The sequence below is a fragment of the Emydura macquarii genome, unplaced genomic scaffold (genome assembly GCF_026122565.2).
Source record: "Emydura macquarii macquarii isolate MOO-44397 ecotype Brisbane River unplaced genomic scaffold, CSIRO-AGI_Emac_v2 contig_2863, whole genome shotgun sequence".
Classification (NCBI taxonomy): Eukaryota; Metazoa; Chordata; order Testudines; family Chelidae; genus Emydura; species Emydura macquarii.
In genome coordinates, this window is record NW_027133000.1 from 2,075,048 (window position 1) to 2,093,935 (window position 18,888).

The 18,888-nt window shown below is 39.2% G+C and overlaps 1 protein-coding gene across 2 annotated transcripts in view; it reads left to right on the plus strand.

The window, feature by feature from the left end:
- Window positions 1-18,888, plus strand: part of AIMP1 (aminoacyl tRNA synthetase complex interacting multifunctional protein 1) — a 71,498-nt gene that overhangs the window by 32,189 nt on the left and 20,421 nt on the right. For both annotated transcript variants that reach the window (XM_067568247.1, XM_067568249.1), the window contains exons 3-5: window positions 2,628-2,741; window positions 11,743-11,904; window positions 15,095-15,309. In XM_067568247.1, coding sequence (XP_067424348.1) covers window positions 2,628-2,741; window positions 11,743-11,904; window positions 15,095-15,309 — 491 coding nt within the window. The remainder of the gene's footprint in view (window positions 1-2,627; window positions 2,742-11,742; window positions 11,905-15,094; window positions 15,310-18,888) is intronic.

Below are 18,888 nucleotides of genomic sequence, written 5' to 3' on the forward strand. Positions count from 1 at the left end.
TCACATCATCATTTTCTGCTTATTAGCCAAACTTCTTTTCATTAAGGTCTTTGATCAATTTAGCAAACACTTAACAGTTCTCAAAAATATACTTTCATCTTACCGATACTGAAATAGTCAAGTTCATATCTTAAAGCTTTCCCAAAAGTCAGTGTCTAGTCAGTATCAGAGATCCAGAGACTCCTCTTTTGCCGTTCCTTCTTTACAAAGCGAAGTCTTCATACAAGTCTCCATAATTTTTTAAAAATACATTTTTAAGATATATCAACTTCAGCAGTGCTGCCCTTCATAGTTCATTGCATACTGTAATGATACTTGTCATAGGAGAAATATCACTCCATACATGGGAATTAGCCTTCTTTCTTACATTCATTCAACATTTTGTTAAACCAAAAAAAATTAGATATGTGTTCATAGGCATTATTGTAGCACATTGGTTTAGGTTAGTCTGTCATACTCCTGTCTATGAAATTCTCACAATTTCTGCTTTGGTAGAAGGACTTTGACATTTCCTCCTCAATGCCTCACCATCAGCGGAAACATAACGTGCCCAAAACTCAACTTATCTTTCCTAACAAGCCCTGCCCACTCTTCCATTCTCTATCATTCAGGACAATAGCATGATCCTCCCTAGCACTCGTAAAATGAGAGTTGTCTTTGACTTCTTTCCTCTCCTACATGCTGCAATCAGACCATGTTAAATCCTGCCTCTTTTTCCTCTAGCACACTTCACTTCAAAAATCCATGCCACTAAAACTTTTTCCAAGTTCTTATCAGTTCACATTTTGATTACCGTAACCACTTCATCAACCCTCCCACATACCACTCCCACTCTATACAAAAATACAGCTGCTTAATTAGTCTTCCTTACCCGGGCCTCTGCCAGTATCACCTGTACACTTCCTTTGAATCTCTCCACTGGCTTTCTGGTATTAAGTTCAAGTTTCTTGGTCTCTTTAATTATTCTCTTCTCTTATTGTATCGTCCTCTTCCCTTCCCCCTATCCATCTCCACTGTGTGAAGAAATCTTGAAACATTTTGTCATGTTTTCTTCTGTCATCCTCTTTGCATGGGACACTCTCCCTCATCTGTTTTGTTAGTTATCTTCAGAACCTTCCTCATTTCTGCTATAATATCTACCAAAAATCAGACAACAACTCATAATGATTGTTGGGTGGTAGGCAAAAAATGCAATAACCCCAAAACAAAATATCAAATACTTAAATGATTCAGAACAAAGAGTGTAACGGCATGAACTTACTGTTACCCTTTCCTCATTCTCTCCTTGTTTGTCATGCTTACTTTTGTCTTCTCTTCCTTACTATATTTTTGCAAACTATCCTCGTTGTGGCCTTTGTGCCCTACCACAGTCCAAATAGAAATACTGTTTTTGCCAGCTTTTTGATAGTTGGATTATACTGTAGTTTAGAGTTTAGACTGAAGGTTGCTGATGTTCATGAATGTGGAATAAAGCCTTGTGCACCTTCTAAAGTTCTAAGGAGTTCCTTTTGGCATGTAATCTAAATGTTTTGCTTGTAAATTTCAAGTAATCACACCCTTCAACACACATTCTACATAGCCGTAACGTAGTAGTGCTCTAGAGTTCACCCATCTTACACTGAAACACTTTGTCATCTTTCTCATATTTTCATTTAGTCAGAAACAAGTGGGTTCTAAAGGTTAAAACATTGAGCCATTATCACCAGCCTTTTCTCCTCAAAACAATTTATAACCGTATCAGCAATGTTTCAGTTAGTTAAACAAAATTACAAGATATATTTTAATATACAAAGAATGAAGCCCATACCATTCACTCTCAAATTGTAATCCGAAGGCTACCCCAGATCAACTGTTCAACAAAATAGAAAGTATTATTAAAAGGTAGTGCCTAATTTAATCTGTGAATCAAGTCCATTTGTATTTATTTATTGTCTTTTCTATGATGCTAATTACTGTAATATCTTGAATGTCTCACAAATATTATTAGAATAAGCTTCTCAGCATCACCATTTCTGAATGGAGAAATGGAGGCACAGAGTTGAGTGACTTGCCCAAGATCCCCCGAGATGTCTATGGGAGCACTGGGAATAGAAACTTTTTTCCATTCCATTGTCTACGTAAGACCATCCTTGTTTTCATGGCAGTGTAATCTCATTGTACATTCTGTATTTAGTTTCCTGACTTCAGTGGGCTATTTTTTATTTTATTGTACATCAGGACAAAAATCTGGGTGTTTACAAATATAGGTTATGCATACTGAAAGAGAATTTTGTTGAACCTCACATAGTTTACTCCATATTATAGATTTAAGTTGGTGCCTCTGTAGGAATTTGACGGGAACAAAAAGTAACTTGATTATGATTTAGATGCAAATCCCTTAGGAAGGTCTGAAAGTTGATATTTGAGAAACCACTCTCCATGTTTGTTAATAAAAATTAAGTAACGATAAGATGTGTGAGAGATAATTTCTAATGATAACTTTTTAATTATTTTTAAAATATTTTCTTCACTTGTTTTTAATATACAAGTTTTAACTAACTTTTTAGATAAGTAACATTCAGCATTTAGTAAAGTGATGTTTAATGACTGAAGCCTGTAGATTCTAATATAAATTACATCAACTCTAGTCTTGCAGGCATCTCTCCGAGAAGAGAAGAAGCTTCGTGTAGAAAATGCTAAACTGAAGAAAGAAATTGAGGGATTGAAACAGGAGCTGATTCAGGCAGAAATTCGGAATGGAGGTGAGAGAAAAGGGAAGGAGAATTATATCTTCACATATGTGGGTATTGATGCTGTCACTATCTGGGTGCTAAAGGGCTTGAGGATCAAAATCATGTTAAAAAGTTCTCAGTCTTGCCTAACAGACTGCTAGGATCAGCCCACAGTCCCCCAGACAAACAGACTATATGATATACTTCAATCAAGCAGCAAGCATGCCACAAACACACTCACTATAGACAACAAGCTCACCCCAAGGTTCACGTAGTTGCTCCTCCTTCACCTGGAGGACTCTCTCACAAAACTCCCCTGTTAGCTGCCCCTGTTCGCTAGCTCCTCTGGTTGCTCAGAAGTGAGCTTTTTAAACCCATTTAGGTACCTGAGCTGGAACTGAGCTCCTCTGAAGACCTAGCCACAGCTGAGGTTACTAAGCACTCTTGAAAAGCTGCCCCTAAATGACTTACCAAGGGTTGTCCAAGGATTTTGTGGCAGAACTGAAATTAGACCCTAGATTTTCTGAGTCTAAGCCCTGTGGTTTAACAACAAATATTTGGCTATACCACTGTTCCTCCTCTCATTGTCCCACAGTCTGGATCTACCTTTTTAAGCTTGTGGCTGATACAGTCCTCACCCTCATTATGCAATTTTACTTTTTAGAGAAAAGGAACAAAAAGAGAGAGAGCTGCAAAGCTTCAAATCCAACATGAGTGTTTCATTTTCTGCAAATAAATGTTCTTTAGGAATATGTCACCCAAAAGAAAAAAAAAAAAAGCAACCACCCATTTTTAGTATATTTGTTTCACAGTTCCAGTACTGGAAACCAGGTAAGAGAATATCCAATGGAGCTTGATCTTACCACTTCCCATTACTGACTTGTTCCACTGTTAAATCAGCATGTGCAGTCTTTAAAAGAACCACCACTTCACATATGCAGAGGATCAACATTCTCTTTTCACATGACTTAATTCCTTTAATATGTTAGACTATCCATTAGTCTGTTTTTTTTTTTCCAATGACTGAGAACCTGCAATAGTTCACCTCAGTATTCTTTTCAGATGTGTGATAGGCAGGTATGGAATAAGAGGTGTCTCCTGATATTTCACAGAAAAATATCCCTATTGCACTTAAGGGACAAACCTCTATGATACGAAGTTTCCAGGGAGGAATTGTATTTTATAAAAAGAATAAAAAATTAATATCCTGTTTGACCAAGGTTTTAGATAGACTTTACTTCTTCATTTAAGAAATTCATGTAGATGGAGAACAGAACTAAATCTAAGGCCTTTTTCTACTGAACAGAAGAACATGTTTTATGAGTCTTTTGGGTATTCACACTACAAGGAACATATAAACCAGCATGTGGAATGATGCATCTTTTCAGAATGGGAGGTATAAGAAGCCTTTCCTGAACAGGTGACCAAAGCGCAAGTGGAATGACTCTGTTAACTGTACTCTGGTTAGCTTGACACCAGTCCAAAGCAAAATAATGGAAAAGGTGATACAGGATCCAGATGATGAAGAATTAGAGTGCCTATGCTAGCGTTGGTTATATAAACAGGGAGTAGCGGGTAGGAGTAGGGAGGTGATTTTACCTCTATGTATGGCATTGGTGAGACCAATATTGGAATACTGCATACAGTTCTGGTGTCCACATTTTGAAAAGGAAGTTGAAAAATTTGAGCTGGTGCAGACAAGAGCTACAAAAATGATTTGAGGTCTTGGAAAAAAGGCCTTATAGTGAAAGACTTAGAGATCAATCTATTTATTTTATCGAAAAGAAGATGTAGAGGTGACTTGATTACATTGCATTAGGGCCTTCATGGGGAGAAAACACTGAGTTTAAAAGGACTCTTTCTTTTTAGCAGAGAAAGGCATAACAAGACCCAATATCTGGAAGTTAAAGCCAGACAAATTTAAAGAAATAAGTTAAATTTTAAGTGTGGATGATTAACCACTGGAACGAACTACCAAAGGAAGTGGTGGACTATCCATCTCTTGATGTCTTTATATCAAGACTGTATGCCTTTCTAAAAAACAGACATGAAGCGGATGGGACACACTTGTCTATATGTAAGATTTGGGAATGTCTTAAATTATCACCTTGGAATTTATCACAAATCTGTTTGATGCCCCACAAGATTATCTTTAACCCTCCTCTTCTCCCCTCTCTCCCACCCAATGCTATTTAGGTTGCTGTTTTTTCTGTATGTAAAAAGGTATTTTTTACTTTACATCAATCATGTATCATTTTAAGCAAAAATGGAAAACACCCTATGATCCAATAGTCTGCATTATATTTTGCCTTCGACAACTTTTATATTCTTCAAAACACCATTTTAAAAAATAATTATTGCTGTAACTGCTTTTCAAATTATTTTTATCTCCTCGTGATTTAAGTCTCTATTCTCTAAAGATTTACAGGTGCTTAATTTTATGCACATGAATAACCTCACCAAAGCTAATGGAAGAAGTCACATGCATAAAGTTAAGCATATGCATACATTTTTGCAGGGGGCCTTAGTTTTTCATTTTCTATTTCAGTATGTGTTTATACAAAGTCATGGTTTGCTTTTCGCAGCGTGGATTGATTTAAATCATGATTTAAATCACCAAGATAAAATCATTGATTTAAACCGTTTCCCACTGATACTACTTCACATATTTCTTAAACAATGGTGCAAATCTGATCACTAAAACATGTTAATTTACAACTCAGTACAGCATGTTATAACATCTAGGAGGTTATACTTTGTGTAATTTTTTAGATTAGGAAATAGTACCTAATACTCATTACCTGTGTCAAACTGCAGATGCAGAAGCAGTACATTAGGAATGATGAGAATTAAATCACACACACAAACACAATAGCACTTATATTTTATTAAACTAAATCTTAAATATTACATAAATGTTTCACATTTGCAGTTGCAGCAGTCTCCTGAGTTGCCATCTGACGGCTGTCCTTAAACTTTTTTTTTTTTTTTTTTGTTAATTTTCAAATTTTATTTACTCTAACAGGGAATTCATCACAACACTAAACGTACGCTGTCCTTAAAACTTCTACGACTAGCTCTAATCTTCCCCACTCCCACTGTCATTTTTATTCATAGACTGAAACAGAAATATAAGTTTTCCTGCTATTTCAACTCCCCAGTCGATTTCTTAGCTTTCAGCGAATAATACCAAACGATGAAAATATTCTGTATGTCCCTGCAGAGGAAGTTACTGCTGTGAAAAGTTGGCTTAGCAACTGAAGGAACAGTGTTTCAAGGTGCCTGGCTAATGATTTCCACCGATTCAGGGGAGTAAATTTGTTCAAATCATGATCAGTAAATATGTACTGTTTAAATGGTTCCACTCCAGCCCTGAAATTTATTATGACTGGCATAACTCAGGAGTGATTTTGAGATGCCCATGCCATGGCAGCATCGAGAATGTTTGCAAGAAAATGAGGTGGAGTTAGTGCTTGATCCGTTCGCTTCTTTATTGCCTGCAGTGCCTTGAAGTGCCTTCCAAATTTCGACAGCATCAGCAATGCATCAGCAATTTCTCTGAAGTTTGTTTAAGGCTACAGATATAGGCGCCAGTATACTGAGCATATCCTCTACGTTCCTCTTTAATCCAATGTTAGATACTTTGAATGAGATACTTCCATCTATTTTATCATGGTTTTCTTCACACAGTTTTATGAGAATAGGTCAGTTCTTAATAAATTGTTCAAAACAATCAACCACAGAATTCTATCAAACATCTTGAGGGAGAATTAGTTTGGATCCTCCTGCTCTCTTCTGTGAAGCTGAAGTAAAACTGTTGTTAAAGAAGTATTTTGCCACTTCAACAACATTTTCTTTTATTCTGGAGAAGACGTACTTAAGTCTGGCTAAAAGATGCATTAAAAAGGCACCGCAGCCATATGTTGTTAAAGAGCATCCTTCTGTTTCTTCTAAGTATCTTCTTGTCTTTGCCACGTTTGCAGCATTGTCTGTGACAAAACTGTGCACATGACAGTTGAATTTTTGTTCACAGTTTATTACAGCTTTCACTGCCACTTCTTGTAAATATTCTGTCATGTGGGCATTTCCTGATGTATCTCTTGTTTCTGAAAGATATGCAACCCCATCTTCTGTTGTCACACAGGCAGATATTATCATAGAATCATAGAATATTACAGTTGGAAGGGACCTCAGGAGGTCATCTAGTCCAACCCACTGCTCAAAGCAGGACTAACCTCAGCTATATCATCCCAACCAGGGCTTTGTCAAGGCTCAGCTTAAAAACCTCTAAGGATGGAGATTCCACCACCTCCCTAGGTAACCCATTCCAGTGCTTCACCACCCTCCTAGTAAAAAACTTTTTCCTAATGTCCAACCTAGACCTCCCGCCCTGCAACTTGAGACCGTTGCTCCTTGTTCTGTCATCTGCCACCACCGAGAACAGCCTAGCCCCATCCTCCGTGGAACCCCCTTTCAGGTAGTTAAAGGCCGCTATCAAATCCCCCCTCACTCTTCTCTTTTGCAGACTAAACAAGCCCAGTTCCCTCAGCCTCTCCTCATAAGTCCTGTGCTCCAGCCCCCTAATCATTTTGGTTGCCCTCCGCTGCACTCTCTCCAACTTGTCCACATCCTTTTTGTAGTGGGGGGCCCAAAACTGGACACAATATTCTAAATGCGGCCTCACCAATGCCGAATAGAGGGGAATAATCATGTCCCGTGACCTGCTGGCAATGCCCCTCCTAATGCAGCCCAATATGCCATTAGCCTTCTTGACAACCAGGGCACACTGCTGACTCATATCCAGCTTTTTATCCACCATTACCCCCAGGTCCCTTTCTGCAGAGCTGCTGCCCAGTTCGTCGGTCCCCAGTCTATAGCTGTGCATGGGATTCTTCCTTCCTAAGTGGAGGACTCTGCACTTATCTTTGTTGAACCTCATTAGATGTCTTTTGGCCCAATCCTCCAGTTTGTTTAGGTCACTCTGTATCCTATCCCTACCTTGCAGGGTATCTACCACTCCCCCCAGCTTAGTGTAGTCTGCAAACTTGCTGAGGGTGCAATCTACCCCATCCTCCAGATCATTAATAAAGATGTTGAACAAAACCGGACCCAGGACCGACCCCTGGGGAACTCCGCTTGTGACCGGTTGCCAGCTAGACACGGAGCCATTGATCACTACTCGTTGAGCCCTATGCTCTAGCCAGTTCTCTATCCATTTTATAGTCCATTCATCCAACCCATACTTCTTTAGCTTGCCGATAAGAATACCGTGAGAGACCGTATCAAAAGCTTTGCTAAAGTCAAGGTATATCACATCCACCGCCTTCCCTACATCCACAGAGCCAGTCACCTCATCATAGAAAGCAATCAGGTTGGTCAGGCATGACTTTCCCTTGGTGAATCCGTGTTGACTGTTCCTGATCACCTTCCTCTCTTCCAAGTGCCTTAAAATGGATTCCTTAAGGACCTGCTCCATGATTTTTCCAGGGATTGAGGTGAGGCTGACTGGTCTGTAGTTCCCCGGATCCTCTTTCCTCCCTTTTTTGAAGATGGGCACTATATTTGCTTTTTTCCAGTCCTCAGGGACCTCCCCCTGTTGCCACGAGCTTTCAAAGATAATAGCCAATGGCTCTGAAATCACCTCAGCCAACTCCCTCATCCGGCCCCATGGACTTGTGAATGTCCAATCCTTCTAAATAGTCTTGAACCCGTTCCTTCAGCACTGCGGGATGTTCGCCTCCTTCCCATTCTGTGCCACCCAGTACGGCAGTCTGGGAGCTGATCTTGTCTGTGAAGACAGAGGCAAAAAAGGCATTGAGTACCTCAGCTTTCTCCACATCCTCCGTCACTAAGTCGCCTCCCTCATTCTGTAAGGGGCCCACACTTTCCCTAATCTTCCTCTTGTTGGCAACATGCCTGTAGAAACCCTTCTTGTTCCCCTTCACTTCCCTTGCTAGCTGCAACTCCAATTGCGCTTTGGCCTTCCTGATTTCATTCCTGCACGTTCGAGCAGTGTTTATATACTCCTCCCTAGTCATCTGACCAAGCTTCCACTTCTTGTAAGCTTCTTTTTTGCATTTAAGTTCGCCAAGGACATCTTTGTTAAGCCAAGCTGGACGCCTACCATATTTGCTATTCTTTCTGCACATTGGGATGGTTTGCTCTTGTGCCCTCAATAAGGTCTCTTTAAAATACAGCCAGCTCTCTTGGGTTCCTTTCCCCCCTCATATTAGCCTCCCAGGGAATCCTGCCCATCAGTTCCCTGAGGGAGTCAAAGTCTGCTTTTCTGAAGTCCATGGTCCGTATCCTGCTATTCTCCTTTCTTCCTTTCGTTAGGATCCTGAACTCGACCATCTCATGGTCACTGCTGCCTAGGTTGCCACCCACTTCTACTTCCCCTACCAAATCTTCCCTGTTTGTGAGCAGGAGATCAAGAGAAGCTCGGCCCCTAGTTGGTTGCTCCAGCACTTGCACCAGGAAATTGTCAGCGACACTCTCCAAAAACTTCCTGGATTGTTTGTGCTCTGCTGTATTGTTCTTCCAGCAGATATCAGGGTGATTGAAGTCTCCCATGAGAATCAGGCCCTGTGAACTGGAAACTTTCCCTAGTTGAGTAAAGAAAGCCTCATCTACCTCATCCTCATGGTCTGGTGGTCTGTAACAGACACCCACCACGACATCACGCTTATTGTTCTTGCTTCTAAGCTTAACCCAGAGACTCTCAACTGGCTTATCTCCAGTTTCATACTGGAGCTCAGAGCAGTCATAGTGCTCTCTTACATACAGTGCAACTTCTCCCCCCTTTCGCCCCTGCCTGTCCTTCCTGAACAGTTTATACCCATCCATGACAGCTCTCCAATCGTGAGAGTTATTCCACCAAGTCTCAGTTATTCCAATCATGTCGTAGTTTCTTGACTGTGCCAGGACTTCCAGTTCTTCCTGCTTGTTTCCCAGGCTTCTTGCATTTGTGTACAGACACTTCAGATAAGTAGCCGATTGGCCTACTTTCACAGTATGAATCGGGAGGCCTCCCCTGCTGCACCCTCCTCCTTATGCTTCCTTGTGGTGTCCCTCTTCCCCACTAACCTTTGGGCTTAGGTCCCTGTCCCCCGTCAAAACTAGTTTAAAGCCCTCTTCACTAGGTTAGCCAGCCTGTCTGCGAAGATACTCTTCCCTGTCTTCGTTAGATGAATCCCATCTCTTCCTAGTAATCCTTCTTCCTGGAACAGCATTCCATGATCGAAGAATCCAAAGCCTTCTCTTCGACACCACCTGCGTAACCACGCATTTACTTCCGCAATGCGACGGTCCCTACCTGGGCCTTTTCCCTGAACAGGGATTATTAGTGGATCATTGTGTACATCAAGGCTTAAACTGGCAAATTTCCCCTCAGTATTTCTTGCACACTGTTCAAGTTCCTTCTCATACACTGTATCTAGCAACCTTTCGCCAATGTCTGCTCTACCAAGTGGATTGCAAAGTGAATTATTTAAGTTACTAACCAGTTGATCAACATTATTCTTCAGACATGTCCACGTCGTTTTCTCCCAATAAGCAGTTTTCATTATGATGTTTCATTCTTGCAAGTAGGCTCTGCATCTCCTTCATGCACTGCTTACACTTGACATGTTTTCCCTTTTTACCCAGGGAAGGAATTTCTTCAAAATATTCCCAGATAGGGTCTTTCTTACGTCCAGAAGCCGTGATAGTTTTCTTGTGGCAGAACGGGGGAGAATATAGGAAGCTGTGTGTGTACTGAATAATGTCTTCCCTTTTTCTTTCCAGTCCACTCCACTGTTCCTTTCTACTCTGCTTCCATCCTTTGTCTCTGTGCCTTTTAAGATAGTGTCTTAACTCAGTGGTTCTCAACTGTTCTAGACTACTGTACTCCTTTCAGGAGACTGATTTGCCTTGTGTACCCCCAAGGTTCACCTCATTTAAAAACTACTTGCTTACAAAATCAGCCATAAAAATACAAATGTGTCACAGCACACTATTACCGAGAAATTGCTTCCTTTCTCATTTTTATCATATGATTATAAAATAAATCAATTGAAGTATAAATATTGTACTTGCATTTCAGTGTATAGTAGTATGTAGAGCAGTATAAACAAGTCATTGTCTGTATGAAATTTTAGTTTGTATTGACTTTGCTAGTGCTTTTTATGTAGCCTGTCCAAATAAATACATAAATTGATGTATCCCCTGGAAGACCCCCTGGTTGAGAACTACTGTCTTAACTAACTCCTCTGCCTTGCTTGGCCCAGATCCACCATCACATATGCACAGAACAACAACAATCCTATCCAGCCTGTGTCTTTCTTTGCACATATGACTTTAGTTGGCTGAGAAACAGAAATTGAAAGCCCAGAACTTTCAAGAAGCAAGAGCTGGTAGTTAGGCTGTACAGACTAGAGCCATTAATATTTTTATGAGACTGTAAATTAGGTTTAGCATGTTTGTGATGAGATTTAATTGCAACTGTTATGTTTTAAACGAGAGAGAAATTTAGTATTTTATTGATGATTTTTTAAAAAAAAATTTTAAAAATCTGATTTAAATTTAAAAAATCCAATTTAAATTAAAAATATCTGATTTTTTAGATTTTTTTTTTAAATTGTTGATTTTTATCCACCCTGCTTTTAAGAGTGTACTTAAACCTGAGATAAAATGAGGTAAAGTAACAGGCAGGCACAGCACTGATGGAATCACTTCTCTTTCCTTGTTTCTATTTTTCTGTACTTTTAAAGTTACCCATTTTCTTTGAAGAAAAGAAATTAGGTTAACAAATATAAAAATAATACTACAGCTATTTAATGAAAATAAATTTTGTTGTAGGCTTACATATAAATTGAAGTCTACTTTGAAAGTGATTCTTCATCTAACCGGCAACGATAGCTGACATAGCTGGATATTTGAATACTTTTTAAAAAAAATTCTGAAGCACTAATTTCCTGTGTTATGTTTTTCTTTGAGGAAAATTTTTAAGGAAATTAAATAGCATTTTAACTTCCATCATGTTTAATTTTAGTTAAACACATCCCAGTTCCATCCGGTGGAACCATTTCTACAGCTTCATTTTTGGAAGACTTACCACAGCCTACATCTGTCACATCCTCTGCTTCTGGTCCCAAAGACCAAATTAAAGGTGGAAGTGAAGAAAAGAAAAAAAAGGAAAAAGCAGAAAAAAAAGGTATATCCCCTTTTTTACATCCTTTAGGCATCCACAACAGTTGATTTGCAGACTTGCTGTAAATATTTGTATTGGAGAGGATAGAAAAGAGCAATCAATGGAGCTACAATAGGAAAATTCATACACATTAACTCTTAAATTCCTGGGGAAGGGAAGTATTTACAGCTAATGAAGGAGATTAACCAAATAGGTTGGAGGTAGTTATTTAAGTTGCATACTGGGCAGATATGTTTGTGTGACTGAACAAAAATTTTAAAAATAATTAATAAATAAAATACTCAAATTTTGAGGTGGAGTCTACCAAAGTGCGTGAAATTAAATAGCTCACAGCTCTGAGGTTCATTGTTCAGTTTTGATTCCACCATTGATACCATGCAAGCAACAACCCATAAACTAGCTTTGAGAAATTGCTCTTTAAGAGGTAATAATGTAATATAGCACTAAAAGGTAGAAACCAGTGTAGCTTCACTGTTTCTTCTGCTTCTCTGTTCAGAAAACTCTCTGTCAGTGAGCTTCAGCAGCCCATTTAAATCCATCCATATCAACTGCAGTGATGATATAATTTGGGGGGAAGAGGGGGAAGTACACTGAAATGAGGTAGGCAAATAACATTCCTGGAAATGAACACTGTGTGGTGGGACTTTAATTATTATACCTAAATATATTTGACTCCATTTGATATTTATCAGTTACCTGTAGTAACCTTCATCTAAGTGTGTTTAGTGAAGATAATAATTTAAGAAAGAGAGAAAAAATACAATTATAAATACTGATTACATTTCCACAAAGGTCTGTTAAGCAACTCAGGGCGTGATTAGGAAGGGTCAGTTTATGAATAATACAATTCACTGTTGATGGAAATGGATTTATTTCTGGGCCTTCCTCAGAATTTGGACATCCCTATGACAGTAAGGGGACCGAAACTGTATTTGGTTCTGTAGGTGGGTATAATCATTTTCCTTGTCTTCAGTATGCAACCATTTTTGACGCAGACTAGGATCTCACTGGGATTCATAAAATTTGAAGCAGAGACCAGATGTCATCTCTAAAGCAATAAAGTGATACACAATATGATGCACAATTTAGATCTAGTGGTTACAGGGTTAATAAAAAATTGGTAAGTAAAAGTAATCATATATAACTTTTGTATCACTTTTTTCTCCTTGTCTTGTGTCAGCTGTTTAACAATATGACAGTAATTTGGAAGGGAACAAGTCTAATTGATTATCTTTGAAACATACTGTTGTAATATCTTAGAGACAAGGGATGTATCCTAGGGGCTTATGTATCACTGTGATGGGCATTTATTCAATTTTTAAACCAGCTAATGTGCGGCTTCAAGCCATCAAAATGCATGAGAAATGACTGAAATGTGTAACACCTGTTTGCTTCTCCAATGATTGCCCTTTGCCTCCTTGCTTGCAAACCTCTCATCTGCTGTGCGTCTGTGGCTTGTGGTGGTGGTGAGCAGCAGAGAGGCTCACAGGTGATCCCTGGGCATGCAGCAAGGGAGTGGGTATGACCCAGTGCACATGTGTATGCAGAGAATAAATGTGCTATCCACAGGCACACCTCACAGAACCTCTCCTTCCTTTTCTCCTGCTGACTGGCACTTCTCTGGCTGTTGCCCAGAGCAGCACCAGGAGTGCCTGAGAAGGTGGAAATGTGGGCCAGGGTTCAATGTACTGTGAAATGCAGTATAGTTCAGAGGTCACATATTGAATATAATATAAATGCATAGGCTGAGGGAGGTGACTATGTTGCATCATATTTTTAAGTGTTTATTTGTTAGAACTATATTTAATTATTTCTATGTACTGTCTTATAATGAACCACTGAATAGCTCTCTTTACAATTAGCTTTTGAGTTGGCAGAAGGCAGTCATGATTAGAACTCATTATTCCAATTCTTTACTCAAAAAGGTGTATGAATTTAAATATTCCTGAAGATGAGCTGTTACCTAATGTAAAATATACTCTTTTTTGTGTTATCTTTGAAAGTTGCCATTTTGTACAAGCACAGTCCTGTACTAGGACATTTATAAGCAAAAATGTATAGTAAGTTGTTTACTTAAATTACAAGTGAAGGCAATGCTGCTTTGTTTTTTTTTGTTTTTTTTCCTTCGTGAAGAAAATGTTTCATCTTTGAATTTTGATATCATAGTAGTAATGTGAGACAAATCCAGCTTCTTTGGAGCAAAAAACTAGCGTCTGGAATAACATGTCTTAATTAAGATGCTACTCCCAGGGATTGTAATTCAGTAAACCAATTATGAACTTCTCATCTTCAAACCAGCAGACATGTTCTTATGTACAAAATCATTTATTACACCAGTGAGAGTTTACAAAATGTGAGCTGTTAGTTAATTTAAAAAGAATATCTGCATGAGTCCTAATATGAGTCAATTTTTAAATCAATCTGAGTAACAGCTATGAATCAATTGAAATCTAAGATCCTTTTTTGATAATTTTCCATCCAACACATGTATTGATTCTTCATTCTGTGTATGACAAACATTTGGGCAGGTCAGTTGTTCAGATTTTTTAAGATAAAGGGTACAAATACCATAAACTTTCCAGCAATAATTTGATGAGACGTGATTAAAATACTTTTGTATTGGTGCAAGAGAAACATCAGTTTGTTTTTATCGATAAATCAACATTCCTGGAGGCTTTTATTTTTTTAAGGCCAACAAGACTATATGGATCTTTCATCACTTCTGTTTTTTTATTAGGTTATCCTTCTTGGTTTCCATTTTGCTGGTGAAATACCAGTACTAAGTTTGCTGCTGTAGTTGTTGTGACTTCTTGCAGATCATACATAACACTGTGTTTTCATACAAAATAGACACATTTAAAATCAAGATGATTTTAACTTAAAAAGAAATTAAACAGTCATTTTATTTGTGGTGGTAAGTTTTAATATTTAAGGGAAATAGTTACCAGTAATTGTAGTTTAAGTCTAAGAATGCCATGAGTTGAAATAGAGGGTGCAGGTAAGAAGATACATATTTCCTTTATTTTCCTCTATCAGAACACAGGTATCCTGCAACAGTGGTCATGCTAAATGAATTGAACTGTTGTACTTATACCTCACCTTGAGATTGTAGTTTCTCTTGTCCATACAAGTTGGTATATATGTATAAATTTCAGGGGATTATTATTGCCTCTAACTGAATTTACTACTACAGGAGAGAAGAGGGAGAAGAAGCAGCAGCTGCCAGCAGCTGGGAGTGCTGACTCCAAACCAATAGATGTTTCTCGTCTGGACCTTCGTGTTGCTTGTATCATCACTGCAAAAAATCACCCTGATGCGGATTCTCTATATGTCGAAGAGGTGGATGTTGGAGAAGCAAACCCAAGAACTGTTGTCAGTGGCTTAGTGAAGCATGTGCCTCTAGAACAGGTACAAATGAATTTACTTTTACACAGTATTTGGCTATGTAATGTATACTTACTTAGCCCCAAAGAATCCTGGCCAATGCTAGTTCTGTTAAAGTGACTCCTGGTGTATAGGAAAGACATGTTCTTCGTCAGAGGTCTTAATCTTTATTTTCTTTATTAAAAATATTTTAACTGTGTATGGGCAGATTTTGAACTAGATGAGACACTGTGTACAGCTGCAAGTGCTCTTGCTGTTACAAATATTCTCACTTTGAGAGGTCAGAGGCTCTCACTGAAAATGTTTGAAAAGAAATTTTGATATTTCATTCAAGGGGGCGGTGTGGGTGAATAATATAGATGGGCACATAATGCAATGAGTACATGGTTCAGAATTGATGATCTCTGATGATCCCTTCCAACTCTAACTTAATCTGTGATGATTATTTTTTTCCTTATTTTTATTCCTTACTTTGTTTAAATCATATCAGTGTTTAAAATGCATATTTTTCCTAAATACCAATGTGTTAATGAGATTAAAATTTCTAGTCTTATATGTCCGTGTTTTGCTTCTGTAAAATAATTTGTGTGTTATAAGCAGTTTTAGAAGAAAAATGCTGACCTTTTTGGTTTTCAGATATTTTTATATGATCATATAGGCTTTTGGTTATTTATTGCTGTTTGTTTCAGTCTTTGGATCTAAAGTTGCTTAATTATTATCATATAGTTCCTGCTAGGGAGGGGTCCAAGCTTTAAAATCTCTGTCCAAATCTGACCTTTTTTTTTAATCTTGAGGTGTTGTAGAAGGATAGTTTGAATCCCAGCTTCTGGATTTGTCTGTTATAGATACATGGGGTCACCCATTTCTGAACTTCACAAGATTCCTAGGTGTTTGGATCTGTGGTTTTGTCTTGGGCCATCTAAACTACATGCCAGATACATTTACTTAGAACTCGAAACATCCCCAGTGAACACTTAAAAAAGAAACATTTTAAATTTATTTTAAGTAAAACCAAATTTCATGGTAATGCTCCCTTTCAGATAATACTGTTTCTGATATTGTAGCGAGGAAGTAATGTGTTTTTTAAAAGTCTGCACAAAGATATTTTCCAAGTTCTTCTGTCACACCTATAACATTCCAAGTTTCATTTAAGTATAAGCTGCATAAACAACACACATGCACATATTTAAAAAGTGTGTGTTAGGCATCTTGTAGCCCTGAGATGTTAACTGGAATGAGTGGCACATAAAACAATCATCTTTTTGTGTGTAACCAGAAAATGTTTGGTTTTGTTAATGTCTTCATGCCCATTCTTTAAAGTTCCCCTGAATCATAATCACATGTGGTACAATATAAGAAAATAATATAATGAGAAACATTTGGAAAAGTAGAGACTTAGCCAGCCAGAAAAGGATACTAGTTTGACTTTACTGGAAACATTAATGGAAGAAAACCATCTGGATATTTAAAGTTTACAAGTGTATACATCCTTTTCCAACCAGTACCATTGTACCTAAAAACACTTAGTGGACCTCTTCAGAAAATAAATAATATTAAAGTTCTCTGTTCACCCAGCACAACCACTGAGGAAGTGAAAGGGTAAATAATAGTGCATTCAAAGTGACATAAAGCAAGTAGTATTCAGCATTTATAGCATATGAAGATGTTGTTAAGAATGTCAGATACTGAAGTGTGCTGCAGTATAAGGTGCTACTAACATTGCTTCATTTGTTTTTATTCAGAACAAACTAAGACCTTGTCTGCACTCAAAAAATAAGTCAACATTATATATGTCGACTTACCGCCATCGCAGTCATTACTGCAGTGGCTGATGTCCACGCTATCTTCCTTGGCTCGGTGTAGTAGAGCCTTATCAGGGGCACTTCCACCGATCTAAGAGGGGCAGTGTGGGGAACTGGGAGACCAGTGTATCAGCTCTCTGCCAGGAGCCACACAGATTTACGAGATTTACACTGTCCCCAAATTTTCTGGTTTTAATAGACCCGGGGTGGGGGGGTTTTGCATTAAAATATAACTGAATTGTAGAAATCATTAGGCAATAGAATAGGATTGTTTTGGCATCTGTTTGGGGACATTAGAAAGGTTTGGAAACCAATGGGTATGGAAAGCAGTTTTGGGTTTTGACACCCAGGAGACATTTAACTGAGGTTTTGGTAGTGGGAGAGGGATGCATCTCCTGTTTCCATTCCGCTATGGGCAGTGGTGGAGGTGATTTAACATTTGGGGGATGAGGGTTGTGTTCTTTTATTTACCTCAATAGTCCTTTGTGACAAGCTGTCCACCTCGCTACACCTCAGCCAATATGTACCATTACATCCAACGATGGTAAATAAGCACATCAGCTTGATTACCAAGAAAATAGTGTTTCCATTTAAATTGATATTATTCTATTTCACCCAGCTGAGGTGAAAGGATTTCTCTGTGCTTTTGTTCCAGGCAATTTGCAGTCTGAGGCAGACGACATTACCTCAATAACCTTCAAAATGTGAACCAAGCATAATCTTCAACAATCAGGACACTTAGTTCTTGTCTACGCTCAAGAATAGCTGAGATTGTGTAGTCTTGTGTAGTTATACCATGTCCTGACTACATTTTGGCCAGGCCAAACCTGAGTAGTGCTGTGATCCTGTGTGCCAGGTCACAAAGCCAGTCACTTAGATTTGGAGGGGGTGGTTGTAGGGGCCCAGGGTATCAGGCTGGTGCAGAGAAGGATGGCTGAGGGGGAAGAGGAGGGTCCCAGGTCAGGTGGGGAGTGAGGGAGAATATATGGCCCACCCACTTTAAATGGTACTCTGCAGTCCCTCAGCCCTCAACATAGAGAAGGGCATACAGAAATTACCTAAATCATTACAAATTGCTGCATGCCCTTCTTTATGCTAGGGGTCAGTGCTGTTGCTGTTCCTGTTCCCAGTCACTGAATTAGAGTTATTTTTGAGTGTAGACAAAGCCTTAATATTTTTAGTGAAAGCTTATATTCTGCAGGCCTGTTATTCAGCAGGGTTTTTTTAAGAAAATCCATAGTTAAAAAATTCATGGCCATTTGCTTCACTGGACAATTGCATTATACACAGAGTCCAGATTGTATGTGTAAAGTTAAATTCCTACAGAGATCAGCTTACAACAGTGGCCCCCAAACATTTTTACATTGCATTTCCCTTTGACCCTGTCAGCGCCCCATTGAGAGCCAGGAGCAGGGCCATAGTTGGGGCCATAGCTGCGGCTGGAGCCAAAGCCATTGCCAGGCGATCGGTGCCGAGGCCAGGTCTGGGGCTAGGAGCAGGGCCAGAAGCAGAACCGTGGCCGGGCCACAGTCAGGACCGGGGGTGGAGCTTGAGAATGGAGCCGTAGCTGGGCTGGGAGCCAGAGGCCACGTCTGGAAGTGGGTCAGGGGCTGGGAAATGAACTGAAGCTGGGCTGGGTCGAGGCCAGAGGCTGGGCCAGGAGAGCAGCCACGGACAGGCTGCCATCAGGTGTGGAGCTCCAGCCACGCCAGGGGCCATGCCAGGAACAGGAGTGGAGCAGAGCAAGGTTCCCTGCTGCTGTGGCCCAGGCCCCACCATGCCCTCTCTGAATGGTCCTCTG